Raw genomic sequence first — 17,329 nt, 5'->3', positions numbered from 1 at the left:
CTCTTGGCTGAATTCATCTCCGAACCACCTCACACCATTCAAATACACAGCTACAATGGTCTCCCACCGAGACCAAGAAGTCTTCAGAGAAGACTTCCGCAATCGCAGACGCCTCAGCGCTACAGAACGCGAGGCTCTTTTGAAGCCATATCTCCCCGATCCCTCCGACCTCCCGCAGCGCAAGAGCAGGAAGGCATCGATTTCGCGAAAGACACCTGTGCGGACATTCCTCAAGTCCCAGATCCACCAACTAACATATACGATTATACACATCTTTTTCGGGATTGCTATTCGGTTCATTCAGAGCTATCATGCTGTTGTGGATCGGATCTTTGCTATTGTCTACTACCATCATCGGACGCCGGAGTTGATTCGCAAGGATGTAAAGGGGTTGAAGCGGTTACCGGAGCATTTGAGTGTTATACTCTCGCTGAGGAAGGAGGATGATGCGCTAGCTGTGTTGATGGACGAAGTAGCCGAGTTGGCTGCTTGGAGTACCGCATCTGGAATCCCGACGTTGAGTGTGTATGAGAAGACAGGTACGTTAGCCCTCAATCTCATGGCTTTGTACAGTCGCTAATGATGCAGGAATCCTCAAATCCTGCATCCCAACCCTCTACGAGCTTGTCACCAGCAAACTATCCTCTTACTACGGCACTCCCTCCCAACAACCCAAACTCCAACTTTTCGCCCCCCACCACCCCGTCTACCAAACCTCAACCCCAACAGACACAGATCCGTCCAAGTCCAACCCCGAATCCCTAACCCTCCTCCTCCTCTCATCCACTGATGGCCGCGAAACCTTCGTCGACCTAACCAAGACCCTCGCCGAGATGTCCCAAAACGGCAAGGTCTCGCCGCAAGACATCACCCCGGAACTCGTTGACGCGGAAATCAGTGAGATCACCACGCATCCTGCGCAGTCAGATGATGATGGCGACGGTGCTTCTGTCTTCATAAAGCCCGAGCCTGATCTTCTCTTGGTGTTTGGGCCTTTCTTGAAACTGGATGGGTATCCACCGTGGCATATCAGACTTACGGAGATGTATTGCACGGGTGATACAGGTAATGGGTTGACGGGTTATGGGGAGGCAGTTGAGTATCAAGGTTTCGTTCAAGGGCTGTGGCATTTTGCTGGGGCGCAGATGAGGTTTGGACGGTGAGGTGCAGTTGAAACGGGTGTTCGAAGTATTGTAGCATTCATTTCTGTCGCTGTTTTGATATATTGCATTTAGTATTGACAACGAAGCCTGTTGGAGTTTAGGAAATCAGACTATTGGAAAATATCGTACTATTGGCAAAGCTATACCCTTGGAAATTAATGGATTGCATTACTTTTGGACCGTTTTGCTACTTTAGATTCACGATTGTTGATTCAAGTCCAAGGTATACCCATCGAACGCCGACCATGCTAAACTGTGCTATGCTATTATTCTATATAATACACCAAATTCAAAAATGACCCCATACAGAGCAGTCCACAACTCTAGCCGTGTTGTCAGATGAAACCAATATATGTCGATAGGCTCAGCCAATGTTGTGATGTATTGCCGTTCCAAGTCATTCGTGCTGAACAGACCATAGCCGCTGGCACGAGACTCTGCCTCAGAAGTCTCGGTATGTGCCCAGTTAGGGCGACTCGAGCTTGAGATTTCGAATATCTCGTTGATGTATCCCATGCAAGCGAACATTAACCCGCTTGTCCCATAGCCTGCCACTGTGGCAAATGAGCACGAACACACTCAAGACAACGCACCACCTCCATCCCAGTCTCCGTCATACCCTCAACAGCACAGCACGAACAGATCTTCCTCGTCTGTATAATTTCCGAATCTCGTCCATTAACATCCTCCTGTATCCTATCCGACCCATCTCTAATCAAATAGTTCGCCCCGAGATTAACAGATCCCCGACAATCAATAGCATCGCACTGCCGCAGACAAATGTAGCAAGCCCGCTCACCACACAAATCACAATCTGCATACGCATCTAGCAATTCCCTCGTCGTAGGCCGTCGATAACAAATATGGCACGGCCGCAGCGAAGCAGCAGAAGTACATTGATTCTGCTGATGAGGCGAGTACGATAAGGGGACAATAGTTTTTGGCGAGACCGGTGGCGAGGCGAAATTCGAGCCCTGGGGAATGTAGAGATTTGGAGCTATGAGTTTGGCTGGAGTCGGTTGGTTATCGGGCCCAGGCCATGGTTGTTGGTTCTGTTGATGGCAGGGTTGTTGGAGGACTCGTCGCTTTCGAGGAATGCATCGGTGACGGTGGGGATTTTCTGAGTTTTCCTTTGGTAGGTCTGGACAATTCAGGCGGAACAAGGGATTTGAGGTATGGAGATATGCTGGGATAAAGGCCGTGTTGTATCTGTTGAGATAGCGATGTAATTAGCCATTGATAGTGATGTCAAGGATTTTCCGCTCACTTACGGTTCTGCCAAGTTTGTAGATTCTTCCTGTAAGGCATTTCTCTTGCGCTTCTTGAGGGAATCTTGTTGTTGCTCAGACAGAATGCCTGGCATTGCTGAAGAGACGTTATCTTTGAAGCACCCTGTTTGATTCATGGGTAAAAGGAGTTGAAGAAAGTTGAAAGAACGAAAGGTAAAGAAAAAGGAGAGGATTGTCTGTAAAATGAAGGAAAACGCCTATTATTAGAGTATTCCACCGGACAGACAGAAAAAACGAAGGAAAGAAGAATGAAAGAGAAAGAAAAGCATCGAATGCCCGAAAGAGAAGAAATGAAGCTGGATAACACAAGATACTGTAAAGTACAGTAATCGATCAGGTACGGGGTAACTTACGATAAGCTTAACCTTTTCAGGACTAGCGCTTGTGCTTTTTTGCAACACATGATCCACACATTAAGCCTGTTGTGGCGATAGTGCAGCTTTCTTTTTATGGTATCATGTTATTCTTCTAGTTAACTATGTACAGATTGTCACCAAAAATTCTACCCTATTACATATCGTTGCCAGAGATGACTCCATCTAATCGAGATTGAATCGTCTTCTCGTCAAATGGCCCGTTCTCGCCAACGTAATTCCGGAGTACCTCCCAAGTCATCAGCCGTCGCGGTGCTTTCCGGCCGGTCATCAGTTCGAACTGAGCAATACCCTGTTCCAAGACATTATCGAGTCCGTCTACCAAAACCCATGCGCGGCCATTTTCACTCCGGATGCGACGCATTTGACGTAGAAGTGGTGTGTTGAGCGGCTTGTATGCTAGCTCCAATATCACTCCGCCGGTTAGACTCCCAAGCCATTGTGTAGGCATCTCAAAGTTCGCGGGTTCACCCATATCTGGATCGGCCGGTACGCATGACGCAATCAAGCATGGAGGACAGGCATCCGATGGCCATTCATCATCTGTCGATTGTAGAACCCGTACAACGTCCGGCGAATCGGATTGTAACGATGCCCATGAGTTGAAGTGGCGGGCTACCTCTTCCGCCCGCGACAGGGTCCGGTTGTAGATAAATATCTTCCGACATCCCACCCGGAGCATCGCGTAGATAGCAGAGCGCGCCATACCACCTGCTCCAATCACCAGCCCCGTTGTTTTGAGTGGACTGATAGCGTTTCGAGGAGAGAGATTTCGATTAATGCAAGTCATAATGCCCACCCAGTCTGTGTTCTCTCCGTACCACCCCAGTACAGGACCTGCTTGGTTGCGACGACTCGCCTGCTCTTGTAATGGAAACATGGTGCCGTCAGCTCTACCCCGGAGTGGCATAACTGTGTTGATGGCCCCGATAGCTTCAGCATGTCGGCTTTTCGAAGCAAGCTTCTGGTACACCTGCTCTCGCCATGGCTGGACGACACTGGAGCCCCCGAAATTAGGATCCCGTCCTAGTCTCTCTAACACCGCTAGCGAAGGAGACTCGGGAATTCTGTAAGTGTGGTTCATTCCGCAATGGCGGAAGGCAGCATTGTGCATAGCAGGAGACAAACTATACCCTACGTGGGCTCCGAGAATGCAGAACTGGAGGGGATCCAGTATGTAGCTCTGGTACAACGCTTGCACTGCATCTCGCGATGTGATTTGAGGATCACGCTCGTTGTTCGTAATTCGTTTGACCGCCGGATGGGTCACGGATGTGAGTATTGAATTGAAAACTTGAGAGGTGCGTCCAAGGCGGCCGATATTGTAAGCGATCAATGGGGGATGCGTTCCGGGTAATGACTGGACGCGGTTTTTGAACTTAAAAACAGCGGTATTATCTTCGCGTTCTGTTGCGACACGGAGAATGCGAACCAACTGGCAATCGAGTTGCTCGACTTGGAGATAGCGGGAAAGGCATTCATCATCCTCCCATGTCACATCCCACGACGGCTCGAACACATGTTGGCCGACAATTTTGGTTGTTCCCCTATTACGGATTGTATTGCGCACCTTCGCTTGGTCTTGGCCCACATCTACGGCCAGATATTCAACTGCAAGTCGGAGACCGTGCTCCAATATGTCAAAGTATGCCGATGTATCATCATTCTGCGCAATTCCAGATGGTGATGTATCAACGGAAAGAAGAATAGACGTCCGGGCATTTCTGCGAAGCAAAGATATTTGCTGGCTCAGGGTGCTTGCCATGTCTGGGCCCCAGCGGTCAACGCAAAGCTCGATGGCATCTCCACCAGACTCAAGTTCGGCAAGATCGATGGCCTCTTCGATCAAATCTGACAAGCGAATAAATATGGCGTGTGTATAAGATCTAAGCTCCGGAGGCGTTTCGAGTAGGACAAATGGCGAATCGTAGCTCGAATGGTTCGCATTGGCACCGGTGACCAAGTGGACAAAGCGGGTGAAGTCTTCTTTGGCTTCCTTGAGTTTGAAGGAATAATTCGCAGAACGTCGATCAGGCGATCCTTCGTCAAATTGAGCTGCCACGCTCGAACGATCCTCGATATTGTAGAACTCGAAGTTGGAGCATGTTCGATGTAACGAATCGCCTTCGCGGAGTAACCGAACAGACTGATCCTCTAATCCCAGCAGGTCCTGAATATGACGGATATCGCGCACCAAATACACAACCGGATTTGTCGAACAGTATAATCGAAGATGTTCTTGGACGGGTCGAGTGAGACTGCCCAAACCACACTCGATAACGCAGTGTTTCCGATGTTTGTCGAGCATAGTTTTCAGGACTTCAATATCGCGGCGCTGGAATTCCTGGCTCCCGTGCAGTTTCAAATACTCTTGTCGCGTTTGCCCTGTAAGCTCCTTGAAGTAATGGTCCTCGGTGATGAAGCGCCTCTTCAACGCAGTAGCGGCCACAAAGCCCAGGGAGCGCTTCCCACACCCCCTGATGCCAACCAGCACCAGGGAAGCATTGGAGTCGATTTTTCGATGAGTGCCATCACCATTGCGAAGGTTCATGATGACAGCTCGTTGCGAACGGCTTGTTTAGAGCAAATGGCGGCAATCCTGTATAATTGTGGCAGGTTCTGATCAGGATCCCATAGCTTCAATTTATATGTTGAAAGGAGTGCAAGCGCTAAATATTTACTCTGCCTACTATGTAATCAGAGGCAAAAGTCCACGACAGCGGGATAGATGATGTCTTGCGATACTGGAGTTGGAGATATCGTCGCGGCAGTTCGCAGCTCGCATGCTGCGGGAATGGTGGACAATTGACTGCTGCGGTAAGGATATGAATGAGAGGTCGGGAGGGAGCAGTGACATGCGACAGCAATGGAGCACAAAATGGGCGAGATAGCTTCTTACTATGGAGTCCTACAGTAGTCTCGGATGTTGGAGAATCAACTGCCGTCACTGCATACGGCGGGATTCCAGCGATTCACCGCCCTCGGAGCTACCATCCGGCTAAGCACTTTGCCGATGTCATCCCCGCCAAAAGTGGAAGTGTCTAGAGGTTCTTTGTACAGTAAATCATGGTTCGCAAAGATATAGGGAATGGAGCCTGGAGGGGCTCCATCAAGTGCTAGGGTGAATGTGAGATACGCAATTGGGACCTGGGCAATATGGGCAATATAGGCAATATGTGGAGTCCTAGCACAGAATACAGAATCGAATGATATCAATGGGCATGTCTCTAGCAGAGTCGTCTAGTCTGGAGTACTCATACTTTGGCAACCGCTATTATGTGCCGGCTAACTCTACATGGCCGTACTCTCCTACTCCGTGCTCATTCCCGACATACAGCATGCCTCCATAACCACTACCGACCCGGGATGCCGAGAGCATAGTCCTCAGTCCAACGCCGTGGGTCAAATCGAGACCAAGACTTCTGATCAGCAACGTCAATCTGAGTTCGGATCATTGGCTGCGGCTGCTCTGTACGTTGGATATGATATGTTCAAGACGTCCAAATTGCAGAGTCTCACTTTCTCAACATTATTCTCACAATGACGACAATTTTCTTCTGTGGGACCTCCTACAACACCCGAAAGCGCCTATTCAGGATCCAAATACCAACGGTTATATAACCAATGAATAATAGAAACCTCATTGAGTCTTTTATTTTTCCCTTGTTTGAAATGACCGATAATCGGCAGTTCCCTATAGTAGGAAGGAGCATTCTTGATTGGCCGCTCGAGCACTGTCTGGATGGACTCTGCGCTTTATGGGGAGACAGGGTGGATGTCAATATATTCGTTCTCCAGAAAATAGACTGCCTATTGTATAATGAACAAGGAGAATACAGAATACCACTCTCTTGACTTGACATGCGATTCAGCACTAGAACCCCGTTCTTGTACCATCTAGAAGTACATTGTACAGTAGAAAAGTCCCACAGCATCGTGGAGAGTGTGGGGACGTCGAGTGGAGACTAGAGCGGCCACATCCCGGGCGACTCCCCGAAAACATCTCGGCCTCATTCCTTTGCCTCGGACGGCTTCAACCCTTGACTGAGTGCTGCTGAATTAGTGCTCGTTAGAAAATTACGGAGCGTTCCGTGCTGCTTCTCAGGAGTACTCCTCTCCTGTATTCCGCGTTTTGTTCTATCTTAACCTATTTTGGGATCCGCTCTCGGGCAATACAGAACGAGGGAGAAAAAGAGCTGGTCAATCAGACTATCTCTGATTATCGAAGCCTCGTGCTGAGGTCGCTGCTTGGCTGGACGACAGTTGCGTCGTTCCAGTTCGTTGAGGGCCCTGCCGAGAAAAGCCGCTTTGGATACCGACATGCGGCCGCATAGTTTAGCGACATACGCGACAACTGCTCTTGGGCCCGTGACTACCAACCGGTCTTATCGCCATTGTTCTTATTCATTGCGACTCCTGTCTTTGGTCTTCAACTCTTCTGCCTTTTCTGCGACTTCATAGTACGCGTTCTAATCTTCTGTCGTTGGGACCCGCGTGTTCGAATCCTATCTTATCTTCCACCGTTTCTACATGGCGCTCTGTTCGCCATAAATAACCCTCTTCCATGGACGAGGGTTCTGATTCAAAAGCCCCTCGACGCAAGAGGGTCTCGAGGGCCTGCGACAGGTGTCGCAGTAAGAAGGTCGGTATACCTTTCCCCAAGTGGAGACAATCTCAGAACACTCCCCGCATTCCTCGTACACTGGTTCTGACATGGAATGATAAACTTAGGATAAATGCGATGGGCTTCGTCCTGCTTGCTCAGCCTGTCAGGCTTCTGGCCAGACATGCTCATACGATCCCAATGCGAAGAAGCGCGGCCTGCCCGAAGGTTACGTTCGGGGCATGGAGAAGCTCTGGGCCTTGTCGATCTGCAACATTGATGGCTTCGAGGATACCATGCTCTCCCTCTTGGGCACAACGCCAGAATCCGCCGGCCGGAGGGATAGGGTGATGTCACTATGGTCTGATGATGGTGCATCGGAGAGTCTGCATGAGTCTTGGAAAACTAGCCATCTTTACAGTGCACTCGAGAAGATGCTGTCGGCTAACTCGGAATCATCACCGTCGCAGACCTCTGGGAAACGGACCCGAGCGGATAGTGCATCTATCTCCAGCAGTGAATGGGGTCTTCGAGTAGATCAAAGCACGAATCCTCGACTTGATGCACCACGCGTGGTCTCCCCGTCCGCTTCTCCCCGTCTCAAGAGGTCTCGGTTATCTCTACCAACAGATGGCCGAGCTGCATCGCAGCCTCAAAGCAAGGGCCTTAACATGTTGCAACTTCCTCCGCAGACGTCCCATCTACTGGACGTCTATTTCGCCACCACCCATTCCTGGTTCCCGATCGTAGCGAAACATAACATCCTACGAGCATCCTACCTTTATGCAAACCCAACCCTGTCCGTTACAAATGTATCCCCTGGTTCCGGTGACCATGCAGCACTATGGGCCATCTTGAGCTATACCGTTTCCCAATCCCGGGCCAATCAACTCGACGGCCCTTCAGGTCTACTTACGAAGACAAAGGGATACTATTCGATAGCGCAGAGTTTGATCCCGTCGGAGAACGAGCATCATGAACTGGGTCATGTGCAGGCGTTGCTACTATTGACCTTGGTGAATATTGGCCTAGAGGAGTGGACAGCGGCCTGGCTGATGAGCGGCAAAGCCGTCCGGATGGCTATCTCCATGGATCTTGGGACTATAACCAACACTCGGCGGTCAGAGGAGCTCCGACAGGGTAAAGCAACTTTCTTGGGTTGTTTTGTAGTTGACTCCTTGCTGTCATTCCGTCTCTCTCGAAGACCTTGTATGCACCCGCGGGATCTGTCGCCCGTGGGCTTGTTGGAAGAAGATGGCCTGGAAGAGTGGAATTCCTGGCCCGACGTCTTGCTGCCTACAGGAGCAGCGCAGACAAAGAACCCACCACGGAGAGGTCCCCTTCTTGCTCTCAGCTGCTTTAATCGCCTGGTCGAACTGGCGAGTGTGTTGAATAAGGTCGCGCGAGACTGTTCTGCGGGGCCAAACAGCCATGCATTTGCGCAGCAGATGGTCTTGGAACTCAAACAATGGGATGACCACCTGCCTTTGGGATGTCGACTAATTGGTGCCGAAAGCATTTACCCGGAGCGGCATTCCGCTCTGCTTCCGCACCAGAGCTACCTGGGGTTGGTATATGCTGCCACACTCCTATGGCTTTATTTACGTATCGCACCTCAGGAGCTTGGCCTGCATCACTCACAGCGGCCTGCCACCGAAGGTGCAAAGAAATTGTTGTATCGAGCGCTTCCGATGATATCCCAGCATTTGGATAATTTTCCAATGTGTGGACTGCCGCCAGTATTCGAGCTGTCTCTGCGCACCATCACTGAGCAGGCGTTTGCACTACGAACCATGATAGAGTCAGATTCGTTTCCGTTTTCACAGTGGACGGAGGCACTGGTCAAGCGGACAAAGGAGCTCACTCCAACATGGCCGGCCTATGCCACGCTGCTTACTACTATCGAGCGTTGGTATCGGTCAGGCAGTCTGTCCGAGGTTCCGTCCATGGCGCTGCAAGGGACAATGAATGTCCCAGGACTTTCCCCGGGGTCTGTGACAATGACAGGGAATCACCCACAGGGCAGTAATTCGATTCGGTCCCAGGCAAACATGCCGGGGGCTGCGAAGCAGGGCTTGTCTTCGTCAATACTTGGTATAGCGATGCCTGCAGATGGGCAGTATATGACTCCGAAGGACACTACTATGGATAATGCAGATCTAGCAATGACAGATGCGTCATCTCTACAACAACAGGTCGATAGTGCTTCATTCACAGAGAAGCTTGCTCCGACCAACGGACTGCAACCTTCAGCGCAGCCACAGCCACAGCCGCCCACACCTGACTCGTCAGTGTCGAACCAGATGATGATTGTCTCCAATGACCGACCGTCACATCCTGAAAATATGACCGGGTCCAGCGGCTCCAACATAGGAGAACCACAAACATCAAACGGCGCCATCGATGCTATCTTCGAAGACCTCGCATATCTCGACACAACCGAATGGGCCAATAACCGCGAGGCAGGACTGAAAGAATTCGGCTTTATCGACGACAGCACATTCCAAGCGTTCTGTCACGATCCAGACCGTCTGGTGGGATCGCAGCCATTAATTCATCCGCCATCTATAGCTGATATCTGGCCACCGCCGGGATTCTTCCCGGAGACATTTCAGGATAATTCGGATGACCGAATGAGTACGTAATGATATGGATATGGAGGTTCACATGAATTGATCAAAGTAGATAGCGGGTTGAAGACCCTCATGTAATATGATTGCACTGTATTTAAAAATTCGCGTTTCTTTGAGGAATATGATACCCATGGTGAGTTGAAGTCAGTCTCGACTGGTAATTTAGGCTAATACGTGTATAGATGAATAAGAGATTGAATGTTTTGAAATAGACACGGTATCTCGGTGCCTTTTTTTTACCGAACTTTTCTTTTCCGAGCCTTTTCCATGACTATTAGGTCTCCCGTGCAGCTAAAGGAATTGGATTGAAAGCCGGAAGACAGGGCTTCTTTCCGAGTCCGAGCTATGAGCGGTCTAGTCTGCTAGGCCTATAGCATCATTTGAGAGCCGAAGAACTTCTGAACTCAATTGCACCGCGCAAAATCTGCTCATGTCGTCTGTCGGACAACTAATGGCCGACTCCGAGTCGGAGTCCGATGTGCCGTGGCTTTGCATATCTGCTTTAACACCTACCAATAGTATCGTGCACATCATGCCGATAAGGATGAATTGCATACTTCATCGCCAGCTGAATCAAACTCCGACATAGAGAACAAGCAAATAATTTTTATGACACGTACTTGTATACGTATGATGGCATACGTTACTCCATAACGTCAGGTTTATTTGGTGTGCGACGTCAACCTCTCTATATAAACCGGTAGATTCCTGGATTACTATTATCCAGAGTTGACTTTGTCTGTCCAGATTATTCGATTTGCCATTATGGATTTGCCTTTGGATAACCCGGGTGTCGCCCTTGGGGAAATTATCACGAACGTGAGGGTGATTCTTGAATCGATGTTTGGGTGAAGCTGATGGTCCTATAGCCAACAAGTCTGGGATTCATCCCAGTAGCTATTCATTTTGATCTCTTCACGATCCTTGCGCGAGCTGGAAAACCTGTCACCGCCGAAGAAGTGGCTGAGATCAGCAATGTGAAGATTCGTGAGAGGGCTAAAGGGGAGCCAGAGCTAGGTATTGTCTGATGCCTTCCTTGTTTTAGGGCGTTAGCTAACAAGCACAGGTGTCAAGTTAGCTGGTTTGTTTGACTGTCCCTCGTGGTTGACTATTTCTCACTTCTGTAGAGGACGTACTCTACATTATGACGGGACTGGGATTGGTGGACCAGGTCTCTGAGAATGGGTTCAATGCGAATGCCATCACGAAGCATTTGGACCAATGGGAAGGCGCAAAGCATGCGGCTCTTCACTTGTCCGTGAACCTCCCCGAAGAGTAACATATATGCTAACTTTCTCAGCACCATCGAGGGCCTCCTCGCCGGAGCGTTCACGTATTCGAAACTAAAAGACACCAACTTCGAATACCCCTTCAAAGGGACCGAAACCCCAATGCAATATGCCCACAAACGCCTTGGAAACGAAATTCTCTCCAAGAAACACACCTACTCCATCATGGCAGACGAAGGCCGAATGGACAGCTTCAACAATTTCATGGTCCACAAGCTCTCCAAAAGGCCCAGAGCCCCAGATAGAATCAAGCACCTCGGCTACGACCTCGACGACGCCATCTTCAGTGCCCCTAAGGACACAGTCGCAGTAGTCGACATCGGCGGTGGCCACGGCCACACCCTGTTATCCTTCAAAGAAGCCTACCCCCACCTCAGTGCCGACAAGCTAATCGTGCAGGACTTCTACGCCACCGTCGACACAATCCCAGGCGTCACGTTGATGAAATACAACTTCAAAGACACGGCCCCGCAACCCGTCCAAGGCGCGCATATCTACTGCCTGCAGCACATCCTGCACAACCACCCGGACCTAGAATCCATCGCTCTCCTGCAGAAAACCGCTGCTGCGATGAACGAAGATTCGCGGCTGTTAGTTATCGAAGCCACGAAGAATGCGAAAAACGCGGCGATGCATGCAGCTATGGTTGCGCTTTATGGGGGCAGAGAGCGGAGTAGTGCGGAGTGGAAGCTTATGGCGGCGGTGAGTGGGTTGGAGGTTACGTTTGAAAGTTATCCGGAGACTGGGGAGTGTTTGGTGGAGATGCGGAAAGTTAGAGGCAGTAAATAGGAACTTAGCTCAGACTGGTTATAGATTCAATGGATTGAAGAGGCTTAGCTAAATTTGACTGATCACAAGGCAGAGGGCAACACCGTTCTCCCTTCCCGTATGCCAAAGGGACCACGCTAGGGATAGCCGTGACCTGGTCTGAAACCTATATATCATTTAATACTTGGACAGTAAAAGAGTGCTACCGGCCCGATGATGTATTGGTTGCTACCGGCCCGAGTCCCTTGCGTACAGCCGGGTCGATATATCTATTCTGAAGAACGGAGTGAGTTGAGCTTGCCAATTGGGATTATTCCACGAGCGCGCACCATCCACAATGGCTTTGGGCTTGAGTTATCACACATGCGAGACCCATTGACACTCGTTAGCAGATTGGATGTGAATATGGCTTATTTGTCAAAAAAATGACCAGCTTCTGTACAAGACTAGAATAAAAGACCAAGCCCAACCCTCTCTAAGCCATCATTCAGACACTTCTGCATCCCCTGCTACCTTGCTTTTCATCACCTCCGTTAGCTCTGCAAGGTTGTGGCAAGAGGGATACATGAAACCCTCACCTCACTGACAAGTCCTGGCACATATACAAACCTGCCTTAAACCATTCAGAGAATGCTATTTAGTTAGGGTATAAATGAAATATCACGCCATATCAATCTATGTTCGTCCTGTTATATTGTGATTGAAGATGGACGGTCAATTGGACGTCGATAATGGTGAGGGAAGCATAAATTTCTATTTCTTGAATCTAGCTGACTTGGCCAGGAACGGGGATAGTCGTAGGGTGTTGGGTATGCATGGTTTCATTCAAGCAAAAGATAACCGAGAAACTGACAGTAGCCAGTTTCTCACTGCATTCGTCGGGATAGCCCTAATCCTACGATATGTTCTTAAGGCATGGATTCTCTGGTTTCTACCTCGAACCTTAATCCCGAATAAAGTCTGGGGATTGGAAGACCTTTTTATTTTCGCTGGTTATGGCTTCGACATTATACACATGACTACTGTTGAGTTGAGGTTTGAATCTCGACCAGACGGAATAGAATGAGTTTTATTGACGTTTTGTAGCTCCCGATGGGGTCTTGGAAGACACTTCCAGTATCTGGAGCCATTTGAGAAAGTCCGAATATTGAAATATGGGAATATCTCGCAGCCATTTGGTATGTACTCCGTGACACATCTCTGATAGATGCCTGTTGACTCCGTTAGGTGTGACTGCTGGAATGATCTCTCGTACGGGAATAGCTTGGACTCTCTTGACCTGTTTCGCGAACAGGCGAATGCGTCTTAGCATTCTTGCCTGTATTGTGGTTCAAGTGGTGATTAATACTGCTATAGTATTGCAGACTGTGCTGCAATGCGGACCGCATCCTTATTTTCCAGTGAGTACTTCGTTCTACTATCAAGAAGTGCGCTAATTTGACGGGTCAGGCCAATAGATTGGAATATTTCCACTACATATGGGATGCACTTCCAGAAGACGGCTCAGTGAAATGCCAGGCTCCCTCAATACAGATGATAATAGGTTTCGTGCAAGGAGGTATTTATATCGCCCCAGTTCCATTTGCAATAGCCTGCTGACAACAACAGGCGTCAATGCAACTGTCGATTTCCTGCTCGCAGCCATTGCAGTGATTGAAGTCTGGCAATTCTCCTTTCCAGCACTTCGACAGGGCCCCTGTGTATCGTTTTGGTCGAGATTCGGGGATATAAGTGGCAGTACAAAGGTTCGTCGGGCGTTGCAGACTGTCGCGATCAGTGGTCTTTTGCTTCTTGCTGGGGCTGCTTCGATTGTGAAAGCATATGTAAGTTGTCCTATTACCGGGTTGTTTGATCACGACTGATTGTAGTTTAACATTTGAAGTCGTCCGACGATGGGTCAGGATTTTCTTGTAAGATTTCTTGCTTGAGCAATTTGCGGATTCGATTAAAATAGACTGACAGATGTGGCTTCCAGATAACATGGTTGATATCATTGTCTGGACAAAGTGGGTAAAAACGACGCTCTGATACCTGTTAATACTGCTAACAAGACTTAGAATCGAAAACAGCAGTATCCTCCTCGCCTCATGCGCTCATACATCCCGCCTCCTGCGCGTCCTCATGGACTACTACCGCGAAGGCCAATACACAGGCTACTTCTCAGACAACAACCGCCAAATGGAGATGCGCCATTGCCGGGACAAATCCACCAGCACAATGGACAGCAACATCACCCTCAACGACAGGGGCTATTACCGACAGTCATTTTTCGGGCAGTCATTCCCTCGGAGATATGAGAGCCAGGCGTGCAGGGCGACGCCGCCGGCACATGTCCTTAATGACTGTGTCACGGTGGTTACTGATTTTATTGTGGAGGTTAATAAGAGGCAGTCGAGGGAGTTGCATTCTTCAGGTCAATTCCGGCCTGGGAGAGAGAGTTTGAAGGATGAAGAAGCGAGGATGGATAGTTATATATAGATTGATGCGTATAACGACACGGCGTACATAGATGCATAAAAACTAGTGAGATAGGATAGACTGTTCATTCCTTACCATGCTTACAATATTCTCAAGAACTTTCCACTATCTGCTCTAATGCGTTAAATACTATATATCTCGTCTATGTCACGTGTAGATATGCAGCGATCGCCAGCGGCGATACCAACGCGTGTCGATAACAAGAATGCCCCCAGACAGTGCCATCATTCGATCAAAGAATTAAAGCGATGGCATTCGCATTTAATCTCCCACAACTACCAGAATGAAACGAACATCCGCCTTTCCCCTCCGCAGGGGCTCTGCATCCTCCGAAGACGAACCTGACTTCTTCGACCTCCCTGAAGAACCGCTCCTGGCGATTGTGAAACGGCAACTGCGACGCATTCGAACCTGGGTTGTTTTTGCTGTTTTTCTTATCCTAATCCTCTACTACAGGCGCGAGCGACCGAAGCCACCGCCGCTGCCGCATATTCAATACAATTTGGTCGATTGGTCCCGCTATGCCTACAGCCAGTATGCGACGTCTAGTGCCTATCTATGCAACGCCGTGATGGTTTTCGAGGCCCTGCAGCGGCTGGGGAGTCGTGCAGACCGAGTGCTGTTTTATCCAGAGAGTTGGGATACGGAGATTACGGATAGGGATGATAGGGATAGTCAGTTGTTGGTGCTTGCCCGGGATACGTATGGGGTGCAATTGGTGCCGATTGATCTGGATTTGGTCAAGGAGGGATCAGGTAGGACGATACAATACGGAAGAACAAAATCGGACTAGAAGGCTGACAGGTTGGGTTAGGCTCCGGCGAGTCGTGGGATAAGAGCGTCTCCAAATTGCTCGCGTTCGGCGAGACGGAATACAAACGGTTGATCCATCTTGATTCCGACATCACCGTTCTGCAGAACATGGATGAATTGTTCTTCCTGCCTCCTACCACTGTCGCCATGCCCCGGGCGCATTGGCTACTACCCGAAAGCAGACAACTGTCGTCCTTGTTGATCGTGATCGAACCGTCATACCGCGAATTCAACGCTCTCATGGAAACATCCAAGGCGGCTATGTTCGGTCAGATTGAGACCAACGCATCAGATACGACCCTTTATGATATGGAACTACTGAATAGCCGCTATGGTGATTCAGCCATGGTACTCCCTCATCGCCAGTATGGCCTTCTCACAGGCGAATTCCGTGCCAACGATCACAAAAATTTCCTCGGAGATGCACAAGAAGAATGGAATCCCGACAAAGTTTTGGCCGAAGCCAAACTGGTACACTTTTCTGATTGGCCTCTCCCCAAACCCTGGGTCATGTGGCCACAGAAGCTTCTCCCGGAAATGTTGCCGAAGTGCAAGAACAACCCTGGCACGCCTAACGAGAGCGGATGTCGGGATAGACAGATTTGGAGGCATCTTTATGATGACTTTCGGCGGAGAAGAAGGGTATGTGAACGTGCTGTACCGTAGATCGAGGTCCGTGCTAACTTGTCATGATTTGTAGGACATTTGCAAGATTCTCAGTTATCCTGCGCCGGATTGGCCTCCAGTGGAGAATTCTAAATAATTGCTTCCTTATATTTTGGGCGGCGCATGGGACGGCGTTTTCTTGTATTATAGAGTCTTGGTTGACTTGTATATTCTATAGACAAACTGTACATTATCAGACATGAATTGACTCAGATGACCCTAGTAGAGTTAGTGCTTATCATCCCGTGGTAACATATACGGAAAAATATGCATGATGGATAATGAGATCACCAAAGTGAAGCCCTAGCACGACAGGATACCATCCACGACCTTTTCTTCGCTCCCCCGCTGCCATTGCTTGTGCTCGGATCAAGCCCTTCCATCTCTATCCCTGCACTACTCAGACACCCACGCAGCATTAATGACCACCATCATCGAGCAAGCCCGGATACAGAGCGACCCTGTCCTAGAGGCAGTCTACGCCCAAAAAACAGCCATGATGGCTGTTCAAACGCCCGAAAAGATGGGGTCCTCAACACAAGCGGCCATCCGCAAGAAGATTAAAAACAAAAACCAAGTGAACGCGGACTGCAATTGTTATGAGAGCGGGACCGTGGACTACCGGTCATTTATCAGGAAGCCCGAGTTCATCATGTAAGTACCCCCTCTCCAAAAAGCAGCCCGAGCCTGACGAAAAAAAAAAAAAAAAGCAACCTGGGCAGTTTCACTCTTCGCAACCCACTACACATGACCCGCGAACAATCCAAATCGAACCTAAAACACAAAGTTGCGCGCGCGAAGAAGAACGCCAAACGAGCCCGCAAAGACGCCCGCGAAGCCAACAAAGCCGCGCAAAAAGCCCGCGCTAAATCCGACAAGGTCTACTACAACGCCGTGGCTGCTAGAGACGAGATCTTGCAGGCCCAGCGGATGGCTACAGATGCGTGGGGCGAGGTTGATAAGGCGGAGACAGCGCATGCGACAGCCATGAAGTGGGCTGCGTTTGTGGAGAGGGAGGTGGAGGGGTTTGAGGAGATGGCGAGGGGGGTTAGGGAAGCGACGAGGGGTGCGGTAGAGAGGGCGGAGTATTGTGATCATCAATTTCGTTGATCTTATTATTATAGAAGATGGTTTTTATGAATTGAGGATTGAGGACTCGATTTTGAATTCCTTGGATGGTTTGCGTATATTTGCGTCGGTTTCAACTTGCGTGTTAGGGTTTGCTTACTATATGGATGCTACGAAATGAGTTA

The 17,329-nt window shown here is 49.4% G+C and overlaps 8 protein-coding genes across 8 annotated transcripts; 6 read left to right on the top strand and 2 right to left on the bottom strand.

The window, feature by feature from the left end:
- Positions 1 to 55: 55 nt before the first annotated feature.
- On the top strand, positions 56 to 1,163 carry EURHEDRAFT_459084 (ditrans,polycis-polyprenyl diphosphate synthase; the record flags this gene model as incomplete). The annotated part of the gene is made up of 2 exons (XM_040784550.1): positions 56 to 539; positions 589 to 1,163. 2 exons carry the CDS (start codon positions 56 to 58, stop codon positions 1,161 to 1,163), a joined length of 1,059 nt encoding a protein of 352 aa, XP_040637492.1.
- Positions 1,164 to 1,690: 527 nt separating this feature from the next.
- On the bottom strand, positions 1,691 to 2,526 carry EURHEDRAFT_378794 (uncharacterized protein; the record flags this gene model as incomplete). The annotated part of the gene is made up of 2 exons (XM_040779107.1): positions 1,691 to 2,372; positions 2,435 to 2,526. The coding sequence occupies 2 exons, from the start codon at positions 2,524 to 2,526 to the stop codon at positions 1,691 to 1,693; spliced, it is 774 nt and encodes a 257-aa protein (XP_040637491.1).
- A 352-nt stretch (positions 2,527 to 2,878) lies between these two features.
- On the bottom strand, positions 2,879 to 5,733 carry EURHEDRAFT_413788 (repressor protein). Its single transcript, XM_040782251.1, has one exon. It carries the CDS (start codon positions 5,375 to 5,377, stop codon positions 2,963 to 2,965), a length of 2,415 nt encoding a protein of 804 aa, XP_040637490.1. The 5' UTR covers positions 5,378 to 5,733; the 3' UTR covers positions 2,879 to 2,962.
- A 1,657-nt stretch (positions 5,734 to 7,390) lies between these two features.
- Positions 7,391 to 10,074, top strand: EURHEDRAFT_459391 (putative C6 transcription factor; the record flags this gene model as incomplete). Its single annotated transcript, XM_040784580.1, has 2 exons — positions 7,391 to 7,468; positions 7,558 to 10,074. 2 exons carry the CDS (start codon positions 7,391 to 7,393, stop codon positions 10,072 to 10,074), a joined length of 2,595 nt encoding a protein of 864 aa, XP_040637489.1.
- Positions 10,075 to 10,722: 648 nt separating this feature from the next.
- On the top strand, positions 10,723 to 12,219 carry EURHEDRAFT_108905 (putative O-methyltransferase). Its single transcript, XM_040777688.1, has 5 exons — positions 10,723 to 10,881; positions 10,932 to 11,079; positions 11,129 to 11,143; positions 11,190 to 11,316; positions 11,363 to 12,219. The coding sequence occupies exons 1-5, from the start codon at positions 10,828 to 10,830 to the stop codon at positions 12,138 to 12,140; spliced, it is 1,122 nt and encodes a 373-aa protein (XP_040637488.1). The 5' UTR covers positions 10,723 to 10,827; the 3' UTR covers positions 12,141 to 12,219.
- Positions 12,220 to 12,825: 606 nt separating this feature from the next.
- EURHEDRAFT_524308 (uncharacterized protein) lies at positions 12,826 to 14,656 on the top strand (the record flags this gene model as incomplete). The annotated part of the gene is made up of 6 exons (XM_040786921.1): positions 12,826 to 13,154; positions 13,206 to 13,297; positions 13,484 to 13,519; positions 13,728 to 13,942; positions 14,082 to 14,125; positions 14,177 to 14,656. 6 exons carry the CDS (start codon positions 12,826 to 12,828, stop codon positions 14,595 to 14,597), a joined length of 1,137 nt encoding a protein of 378 aa, XP_040637487.1. The 3' UTR covers positions 14,598 to 14,656.
- A 163-nt stretch (positions 14,657 to 14,819) lies between these two features.
- On the top strand, positions 14,820 to 16,140 carry EURHEDRAFT_413783 (alphaN-acetylglucosamine transferase). Its single transcript, XM_040782250.1, has 2 exons — positions 14,820 to 15,352; positions 15,412 to 16,140. The coding sequence occupies exons 1-2, from the start codon at positions 14,881 to 14,883 to the stop codon at positions 16,074 to 16,076; spliced, it is 1,137 nt and encodes a 378-aa protein (XP_040637486.1). The 5' UTR covers positions 14,820 to 14,880; the 3' UTR covers positions 16,077 to 16,140.
- Positions 16,141 to 16,497: 357 nt separating this feature from the next.
- On the top strand, positions 16,498 to 17,186 carry EURHEDRAFT_378788 (uncharacterized protein; the record flags this gene model as incomplete). The annotated part of the gene is made up of 2 exons (XM_040779106.1): positions 16,498 to 16,730; positions 16,787 to 17,186. The coding sequence occupies 2 exons, from the start codon at positions 16,498 to 16,500 to the stop codon at positions 17,184 to 17,186; spliced, it is 633 nt and encodes a 210-aa protein (XP_040637485.1).
- Positions 17,187 to 17,329: the final 143 nt, after the last annotated feature.

This window comes from Aspergillus ruber, assembly GCF_000600275.1.
Source record: "Aspergillus ruber CBS 135680 unplaced genomic scaffold scaffold00019, whole genome shotgun sequence".
Lineage (NCBI taxonomy): Eukaryota > Fungi > Ascomycota > Eurotiomycetes > Eurotiales > Aspergillaceae > Aspergillus > Aspergillus ruber.
The sequence above is the reverse complement of the archived record's forward strand: the minus strand, read 5'-3'. Positions and strand labels throughout refer to the sequence as shown.

What these genes read in the sequence shown, in the direction of transcription:
- EURHEDRAFT_413788 (XM_040782251.1), bottom strand. Translation starts at nt 5,377, where the DNA reads ATGAACCTTCGCAATGGTGATGGCACTCATCGAAAAATCGACTCCAAT.
- EURHEDRAFT_108905 (XM_040777688.1), top strand. Translation starts at nt 10,828, where the DNA reads ATGGATTTGCCTTTGGATAACCCGGGTGTCGCCCTTGGGGAAATTATC. An exon ending in TTGGGGAAATTATCACGAAC is followed by an intron (nt 10,882 to 10,931) that starts GTGAGGGTGATT and finishes ATGGTCCTATAG; the next exon opens with CCAACAAGTCTGGGATTCAT. An exon ending in AAGCATGCGGCTCTTCACTT is followed by an intron (nt 11,317 to 11,362) that starts GTCCGTGAACCT and finishes TAACTTTCTCAG; the next exon opens with CACCATCGAGGGCCTCCTCG.
- EURHEDRAFT_413783 (XM_040782250.1), top strand. Translation starts at nt 14,881, where the DNA reads ATGAAACGAACATCCGCCTTTCCCCTCCGCAGGGGCTCTGCATCCTCC. An exon ending in TTTGGTCAAGGAGGGATCAG is followed by an intron (nt 15,353 to 15,411) that starts GTAGGACGATAC and finishes AGGTTGGGTTAG; the next exon opens with GCTCCGGCGAGTCGTGGGAT.